This window comes from Salvelinus sp. IW2-2015, linkage group LG6.2 (genome assembly GCF_002910315.2).
Source record: "Salvelinus sp. IW2-2015 linkage group LG6.2, ASM291031v2, whole genome shotgun sequence".
Taxonomy (NCBI): Eukaryota; Metazoa; Chordata; class Actinopteri; order Salmoniformes; family Salmonidae; genus Salvelinus; species Salvelinus sp. IW2-2015.
This window is the reverse complement of record NC_036846.1, coordinates 6,903,962-6,913,915: the sequence shown is the minus strand read 5'-3', so window position 1 is coordinate 6,913,915 and position 9,954 is coordinate 6,903,962. Positions and strand designations below refer to the sequence as shown.

Here is a 9,954-nt window from a genome sequence, read left to right as displayed (position 1 = left end):
CCCTCGCTACAGCCCAGGGCAGTTTCTTAGGTGTATGAGGATGTCTGGTGTCCAGGCCCTGCTAAAGGGGCGCCCCCCCAGGTCCAGTCTTAATGTGTTAACAACTCTCTCGTTGTCTTAATGTGTTATGAGGGATGTGTCCAGGCCCTGCTAAAGCCAGGGCAGTCTTAATGTGTTATGAGGGATGTGTCCAGGCCCTGCTAAAGCCACGGCAGTCTTAACGTGTTTGTGTGTGGACATAGATTGGGTGCATTTTAGTTTGCGTGTGTGTGTGTATGTACATATTGTAGGTACACGTGTGTGAGAGCGGGTGAGTGTGTGCGTGAGAACATTATCTGTGCAGATGTCCTGGGCAGTCTGTTAAATTTAAGTAACCACTCATGCAGGCAGGGAAGAGTGGACTACACACTAGTCTACTGGAGAGTGGACTACACACTAGTCTACTGGAGAGTGGACTACACACTAGTCTACTGGAGAGTGGACTACACACTAGTCTACTGGAGAGTGAGCATACACTATCTCTATCATGGAGAGTGGACTACACATGTCTACTGGAGAGTGGACTAACACACTAGTCTACTGGAGAGTGGACTACACACTAGTCTCTGGAGAGTGGACTAATTAGTCTACTGGAGAGTGCGACTACATTTAGTCTACTGGAGAGTGGATACACACTAGTCTACTGGAGAGTGGACTACACACTAGTCTACTGGAGAGTGGACTACACACTAGTCTACTGGAGAGTGGACTACATTAGTCTACTGGAGAGTGGACTATAACATGTTAGTCTACTGGAGAGTGGACTACATGTTAGTCTACTGGAGAGTGGATACACACTAGTCTACTGGAGAGTGGACTACATGTCTAGTCTACTGGAGAGTGGATACTACATGTCTACTGGAGAGTGGACTACACTAGTTACTGGAGAGTGGACTACATGTTAGTCTACTGGAGTGCTAATGTTGTCTACGGAAGTGGACTACACACTAGTCTACTGGAGAGTGGACTACACACAGCTAGTCTACTGGAGAGTGGACTACATGTTAGTCTATGGAGAGTGGACTACACACTAGTCTACTGGAGAGTGGACTACATGTTAGTCTAACTGGAGAGTGGAACTAACACTAGTCTACTGGAGAGTGACTACATGTTAGTCTACTGAGCGTGGACTACGAGTCTATTGGAGAGTGGACTACATGTTAGTCTACTGGAGAGTGGACTACACACACTAGTACTGGGAGAGTGGACTACACACTAGTCTACTGGAGAGTGGACTACATGTTTAGTCTACTGGAGAGTGGACTACATGTTAGTCTACTGGAGAGTGGACTACATGTTAGTCTACTGGAGAGTGGACTACACATAGTCTACTGGAGAGTGGACTACATGTTAGTCTAACTGGAGAGTGGACTACACACTAGTCTACTGGAGAGTGGACTACATGTAGTCTACTGGAGAGTGGACTACACGTTAGTCTACTGGAGAGTGACTACACACTAGTCTACTGGAGAGTGGACTACACACTAGTCTACTGGAGAGTGGCTATACACTAGTTACTGGAGAGTGGACTACACCGTTAGTCTTACTGGAGAGTGGACTACATGTTTAGTCTACGGAGAGTGGACTACACACTAGTCTACTGGAGAGTGGACTACATGTTAGTCTACTGGAGAGTGGACTACACACTAGTCTACTGGAGAGTGGACTACACGCTAGTCTACTGGAGAGTGGACTACATGTTAGTCTACTGGAGAGTGGACTACATGTTAGTCTACTGGAGAGTGGACTACACACTAGTCTACTGGAGAGTGGACTACATGTTAGTCTACTGGAGAGTGGACTACATGTTAGTCTACTGGAGAGTGGACTAGACGTAGTCTACTGGAGAGTGGCTACATGTAGTCTACTGGAGATGGCTACAACTAGTCTACTGGAGAGTGGACTACACGTTAGTCTACTGGAGAGTGGACTAACACTAGTCTACTGGAGAGTGACTACACACTAGTCTACTGGGAGTGGACTACACACTAGTCTACTGGAGAGTGGCTACACACTAGTCTACTGGAGTGGACTACACGCTAGTCTACTGCATTAAATCCATTAGTACAGCACATCTCATGTATAAAATATTTTAAAAATGTACAGGAGCCAAGCAGCTTTGTCCTCTTTATCTGACTCCATCTCTCGAGCCTCCCTCCTCCTCCCTCCCCTCCTCCTCCCTCCCTCCCTCCCTCCTCCTCCCTCCCTCCCTCCTCCTCCCATTCTTTCACTTATCAGATTATTTTTCTCAATCACTGTTTCACTCCCAACCTCTCCTTTCTTTCCACCTCTATAAAACACCTTATCTCTCATTCTCTTTCTGTCACACACACACACACACACACAGGGTGCTTGCTGACTCCTGTGGTCTGTCCTGCTGCCATATCGGATCTCGAGCTCACAGTGGTGCTCCTGCTGGTAAAGATCAGGCCACTGAGTCTCTGTCACTCTGGATATACCCCAACAGAGTGAGAGAGCAGAGAGGGGGGGGGGGGGGGGTAGAGAGCGAGAGAGGGAGGGGTAGAGCGAGACAGAAGAGAGAAAGAGGGGTAGAGCGAGAGAGAGAGAAATAGGGAAAATATTGAAAGGAGAGGGAGGACAGGCTAGGGAGTTTCAGTCAGACAGTCAAAGTCTATGTTCTGGAAGCTTGGCACTCAAAATCTCTCTCACCCTAGCAGCTCAGAGTTCAGAAGATTTCCCCTGTGACAGATCTGTCTACCCTGAGCAGAGTGTGTGTATTATTGCTTATCTCAAAGTGTGTGTTTGTGTGCATTATGTGTTTACTGCTCTCAGTGAAAGGAAAGTCCCCCAGGAGTATGGAAGGGATAAGGCGTGGGAGGCAGTAGCACATTGGGAACAAATTCTTCTGGTGTTTGGTGCGTTAGTGACGCTGAATGAGGAAACACACACACACACACACTCAGACACACACACACACTCAGACACACACACACACACACTTTGCCTCATCCCAAGTGGTGAAATGACAGAGCAAATTTAGACCTGCAAAAGAGTTCTAGATTCAGAGGGTGACACGGACACCTCGGCTGTCCCAGACAGGACAGATAGGACAGACACGGCGCAGACAGAGACAGCACCACCAAGCACTGGACAGTTCCCGTCTGGCTCTTCCTCCCCCAGCCGCTAGCCTACTGTGTGCAACGGGCATGTCAGTGTGCACAAATCACACCGTCCTGCTGGGATCAAGACAACCGAACTGTAAAATAGCAATGTCAATGTTGCTTTTCTTTAGAGCGCTTTTTAAAGTAGTCTACACATGGACATTCCAGCTTGAGAGAGAGAGAAGGCAGCGCATTTGGCACGCTTTATTGCCCAGTGTTTCCCCTTCACCGCTTATCGGATTCTATTCTCGTTTAAATGATTTATGGAACGGAATAAATAGATCAATTGATTACTGAACAAGCCCGGCCAGAGGAAAAAATAGGATAAACAGACCTAAATGAAGTTGATTAATACTAGAATGGCAAAAATGCCTTTTGACGGTTAGCACTAAACAAGACTAACGTAGAAGAGTTCCACCTTTAGCCTATTCCTCTATTATAGCTTACGGTCTATGACCTATTCACTCCCTTCCTCTGTTTTTGCTAGCCTATAGGTTACAACTCTCTCACAAGAACATTGGTGGTCATATTTACTGTAAAACTATAAAATCAGACTCTGACCTCAACACTAAGCCCCTTCTGAATCTATAAACTCTTAGCGGGTCTTCACTAGTTACCACAGCCACAAGGTATATTTATTCAATTTCTCTTCTTAAAATTAGATTTTTTAAACCTAACCCTAACCTTAACTACACTGTTAACCGTATGCCTAACCTTAAATGTTGACCAAAAAGCAAATGTTCGTTTTCATGAATTTTGACGAGCCAATTTGGAGTTTGTGGCTGTGGTAAATAGTGGAAAGCCCTCTTAGCGGAGACGATGCGAACGCTGTCGCGCGCGTCGAACAGACCAAAGGAGCAGAGAGTCACGGAAAAGGTAAGCGAGCGAAGAGGGACATCCTAACGTCAGCCACAAGTTTGGTGTAAGATTCACATAGTCGCCATATCATATTAACCGACATTTCAGACACCGAGTAGTTGTATTTTTGTTATGCGCTAAAGTTATTTTATTACAGCAGACTATGATCTGACAATGCACCCGGTTCTTTGAGAATGTGTTTTAAGCAGCGTGCACACGCAAATGTTGTTAACTATATCTACCGCACTCACTCTCCCCCTTTCCCAACCAAGTSTTCATATCCGAGCTGAGCGAGCAATTTCAATCTAACCGCCAGTGAAGACTCGCGGGACGTCGGATTCCTGTGAACACAAGGATGCGGTGCCGCAAGTTTTTTGGACCGTGTTCGATTGGGATCTACCTATGGATGGCGGTCCTTTTCAAAGGTATGGCGGGCTCCAGGTCCACTTCTCTCTGTTGAACGATGTTGCATGTTCGTTTGGAGTATGTGGCGTCAATGTACGCCATGACCATGGTAGGCTACTTACTCTGGTTTGAGTTTTGGGTGGGACACTAGCTGATTTAACTCCACTCGAAGTTCATCAGAAACTTCCTTCACCGTGGAGTGGAGTTTAGTCAGCTACGCAGGACACCAAAGCAGGCTAGCTCTAGTTTTTGGTGTTCCAGTTAATTCTGGGCACAATTGTTTAGGTTTGAAAGGAAGGAACACAGAGGGGGGAAGTGTATATGAAAGGAAAGTGACTTTCTTCTTCAATGAAACAGTTACCTGTTAGATTTGATTAAAGCAGAAATACAGTTGTGATGCGTTTTGCTTTGGGAAGAGGCTACAGTTTTGTTGCATTATTGGACTTCAAAGTCTTGTGTCTTTTCCTTACATGTCACAGTGCAGTCTGTCGTTAGGTACAGCAAGATTATGTCATCCATTCTAGATAGTAGGAATTATGTACGATATAATATAATGCATGTGCAGTCCATCATTTTGGAGTTTAAAATAGTTAAATGTGTGCGCACGTTGTGCTTATTCATAGGGATCATGTAATGCGTTATTTTTACTGCCCCGTTCTCCCTCCCCTCCCCAGTGGTGGATTTACCATTAGGCAGAAGAGGAAATTGCTTCAGGCCTCACATTATCAAGGGGCCTCATGAGCTGGGCATAATTAATACAAATAACACTAGTAATATATATATTTTTATAATAATTTCTCTGTTTGAGGCACTCCATGCTCTGCTCCAGTCACCTCCTCTTCAGCGGGTTGGTTCAGCAGCAGCAAAATCAGCAGGCAGCTTAAAAGTTGCCAAGGAAACGGGGAGAGAGGGGTGTTTTGCCTGGCCACTGTGTCCAGGTTAATTAAGCCACATTGCCGACAAAAAGGGTCCCCCCCAAAAGTAAATTAATCAAAACAGCTGAATAATAATTCATAATAGATCAATTGTTTATTTCCATACATGTATGTAACCGGTGTGAAATGGCTAGCGAGTTAGCGGTGCACGCTAATAACTGTTCAATCGGTAACGTCACTCGTCAGACCTTGAACTAGTTGTTTACCTTGCTCTGCAAGGGCCGCGGTTTTTGTGGCGCGATAGGTAAAGATGCTTCGTGGGAGGCAGTTGCAGATGTGTTCAGGGGTCCCTGGTTCGAGCCCAGGTTGGGGCGAGGAGAGGGACGGAATTAACACTGTTACATATATCTCATATTAATCCAAGTTTTTCCTCATAATAGCAGAAACAAGTGTCATTAATCATCCACATAATGGTTCATAATAAAGGACTATTTCACACTAAAGAGTTCACCTGCATTGTTTCACGCGATGTGATTGCAAACGTGACTTTCATTGACATTAAGCTGCAGCAATGAGGCGCTTTCAGGGCGGGGCAGAGAACAAGAAAGAAAGATCACATTTTTACATAAAAACTATGTAAATGAAAGCATTTCTTTAGTAAAAAGACAGGTGCGGCTGATAATACTGCCATTGTCATCTAGGCAGAGGACATGTACTGTATGTGTACATGAAAAATAAATGTTTTGTTTGGGGGGGGACTCTGCCTGGGGCCTCAAACACAAAAGCTCAGACACACCAGTAGGGTTGCTGTTCACATAGCAAAAACTCAAGCCGTCAGTCAGCAGCTCAGCCTTGTTAAAATACTCCAAACCAGAAGGTGGCAGTAGCGTTGTTTGGCAATGCGCGTCCGTGTGTGTTGCTTATGTTCTAGATTCCAACGTTAGCTAGCTAGCTGCGCTAATGTTGCTATTTTGTAGAAAGCCAGATGGCCACAGCTAGATAACTACCTAGCAAGACGATGAAGAAACAATTGAATTCACTCTCCATAAACCCATACTGTCAGTGCCAACCCATAGCCAAATGTTTTGCTAGCTAACACAACATAGCTCGCTAGCTAATGACACTGCACTAATTTGGCAGCTAACACAGTCAGCTGTTTCATGGAAACTAGCTAATATTTAATTATAATGTCAATACTAGCTACAGTGGTTAGCTAGCTTGGAGGAAGTATTTAGTGTTGTGTACATTGCCTCTGTGCACTTAGCTAGCTACTATCTCATAGCCTACATTGTATATAAAGTGTGACTGGCTGTACGGAGAAAATTTTCCTTTTTGTTGTCACTTCTGTTGGCTCCCCCACGTGGAGGTTTGTGCTCTCTGATTGGCTCAAAGTCATATTGTTGGCCACTGACGAGCATTGCAATTCTACAAGTAGAAAACGGTAGGTTCGTCGCTACCAGGTCAGCACGCAGCAGGTACCGCTTTTGTTTTAGCGAGAGTAGGAACGGCCTCCGACTGTGATAAGTACCTATTAGCAGTCTATCGGCAGTGAGATTCTCTGTGTGTTTCACGCTTAGGCCTTAGTCCGCCACTGCCCTTCTCTCCCCCTCAACATCCCTGACATCTGAGTCTACCTTATGCACTGTGACACAGCACAGCACAGGGTTTACAGAGGTTTTTGGCACAGGGGCATCTCTCCAGTGTGTTGCATGTTACTGTCTCCGTGCATTGTTTCACCGTCTCTTTGTGTCTATCAGAACACGGACACTCTTCCTGTCCTCACCTATCCACTCCACTCACATCACTGGCCAGGGACGGAGGGAGGGACCGAGGGAGGGAGAGAGAAAGAGACAGAGAGAGAAAGTGACATTTTGAGTGTGTTTAGACAGTGCTTTGGTCTCAAGCAGACTTGTCTTACAATTGCCATTGTCTGATAGACAGACTGGTCTTTTTAACGGTTTGATTTTTAATTGACGCAGAATAGCTTTTTCTAGACTTTAAACTCCTTACTCCCACTCTGATTGGGCACTCTTGTGCATGAGGCCATGCAATGCATACAGGCAAGTGTTAGTGATCAAATCATTTACACATGAACTTTCAGTGATGGCTGATCTATGTTCATTTACAATACTTTCTAAAAGTATTCTTTGAGATGCATCTGAAGAGTAAGATTAACTGTGGAGCAATAGAGATTACTTTTACCAATGAAATTCTGTTTTTATTGTTTCCCTCTAACCTCACTCGTAACCTCACTCGTAACCTCACTCGTAAACTCACTCTAAACTTACTCTTAACCTCCCTTTAACCTCTCCGGATCGATACAATATGTAGAGTTGCATGGCATCTGTCAATAAATGATTCTGTCTCTGATTCCTATGCAACACATCARTCTTTCCCTCTCCCTCTCTTTCCCTCACCAATAACTCCTGAGAGACTGTCTAGCCTCTCACTTTCTTTAATCTCTAGTTTATGTCAATCAAACCACTCCTGCCTCATCCTGTGTATAATTGATTGGGTATTTTCGTGTCTTTATTTACGTGTTTCTTATGAGCGTAATGATGTGATCTATGTGACTTTAAAAAGAGGTCCAGCCAGCCTTTTGGTAAGGAATGCAGTGATGATAGACTAGCGCCCTGTCCAGGMGATGTACRTGTACATCAAGCTGCCTCACGCTACAGAAACGGGCGCTTGTGCAAGGCTACTTACCTACTTATGCTTTGATTGGCATCCACAGGAGGAAGGTTTACAGTACTGCCCAGTAGCAGTATGGTAAAATACAGCAACTGCTTCCACGGTATACATGTATGTATGTACATTACACCATAACTCTGTATATACTAGAACATATTTTTCTGTTACCTTTGAGCCAAAGAGCCTAATGAAGTTATGGATTTACATAACCAGCCTTATTTTTTTTATCTGTGTAAGAGGTCAATGTTAATGTATATGAATGCACATACATGTGTAGCAGCCGTGATGGGTCTGTTGTATAGAGTATTCCACTGTGGCGTGACATTGGATTAGATTAGGATTAAACACTAGGGCCCTGAGATGGAGGCTGGGTGGGTGGGTCTGACCACAGGAGTATAGATTGTCAACCACTCACATCATCTCAGCCCAGCCCCTATACCATCATTACCATGCTAGTTTACCCTATCCCACCCCCTACACTACCTCCACCCCACCCACTCTGAGCCCAGTGATGCAGGGTGGGAGAAGGGGTTACAGCAGTAGCAACATTCACACACATGGATTAAGATGAAGTCAGCCTTTAGAAAGCCACTGTTGCTTTTCAACTCACCCGTGTGAAAATGTGTCATTTCTTGTGGCATTGTTTTTACGTCTGAACTCTCTCTATTGTCCCTCTCCACCCCCTCTCTCCAACACTCCTCTGTTCCCCCCCTCTCTCCCCCTCTCTCCCACACACTTCTCTCTGCCCTCCATCCCTCTGTCTCTCCCCCTCTCTCTACCCCCCCCCCCTTCTCTACCCCCCCCCCCCCTCTCTGTGGGTGGGTTTGGGCTGAAATAGGTCAGGGAATATGCACAACTGTACTTTGATGTAAGAGTGAAGACAGAACATCTGTACTCGTTGTATTCCATCTGGAGCCTCCACTACCCAACAGGATACTGACTGGAAAGTAAAACACTGATTAAACTGGCTCTGAACACATTGAAAAATGTGCTTGAAATATTGGAACACTCTTCCTGTGGTCAAATCAATTCTATCTGTGTCACAAATGCCACCCTATTGCATTTACAAGGCCCATAGGGCTCTGGACAGAAGTAGTGCACTATATAGGGAATAGGGTGCCACTTTGGACGCACTCTGTCTTCACAGTGGGTTTTGGGGGTATTTTAAAACGCTTGTTTAGAGTTGTAGAACAGAGCACATGTATTACTCCTAGCCGTTTCAAAACCTCATCTATCACTGTCACATTATGGGGATATGGGTCCTTTGTTTCTTCAGCTTGGGATGGCTTTCTGACAGGCAGTTAGACACCCGTGAAGGTCTGGGTCGCCATTAGTTACATCCGTTTGTCTGGGTTCTTGTGTGTGTGTGTGTATGAGGCAGAGAGAGAGAAGTCCTTGTGATTTGCATACCTTACATAGCTGTGACTGTCTTCCCATCACTCTGCATTAATGTCACATGGTGTGTTTCGAGAGACGGAGCAGAGATTCTGGGGAGTGGTCTTGAAACACTTTCTGTTCTGTCCCTTCCAGGMTCTAAACTCTGGCCCTATGTCCCTGACTGTTCTATATTCTGTTGTTCTTTTTGAGACTTTGGGTGTTTCTCAATATGCGTACGACTGTGCTCCGAACACGCAAATTGGAGTACGGGAGGGCCAGAGCATAAGTCCAAATCAAAGTATGCGAAACGGAGCACGGATGCGTACTCTGCTTGTACACATTTCGAAAAGCATGCATCGATGCAAGCTTCAACCAAAAGTATAGACAGAGGAATGGAAGGAGGGAGGAATGGAGGGAGGCTGGTGTGTGTGTGTGTAACAGTGTGTGTGTGTGTGTGTGTGTGTGTGTGAGAGTGTATGTGTGTGTTTGTTTGTGGATTAGGCGGAGGGGGGGTTTGTCTTGTCTCAGCTTCTGTTTGCAGATGCTACCCAGAACAGAGGCCTTTTTCCTGGTTCATGTGCTTCAGG

The 9,954-nt window shown here is 45.4% G+C and overlaps 1 protein-coding gene across 1 annotated transcript in view; it reads left to right on the top strand.

Moving 5' to 3' along the window:
• Nucleotides 1–4,294: 4,294 nt before the first annotated feature.
• Nucleotides 4,295–9,954, top strand: part of chrna8 (cholinergic receptor, nicotinic, alpha 8) — a 60,229-nt gene continuing 54,569 nt past the window's right edge. The window contains exon 1 of the mRNA XM_070444207.1: nucleotides 4,295–4,444. Within this exon, the coding sequence (XP_070300308.1) occupies nucleotides 4,375–4,444 (70 nt within the window). The 5' untranslated portion in view covers nucleotides 4,295–4,374. The remainder of the gene's footprint in view (nucleotides 4,445–9,954) is intronic.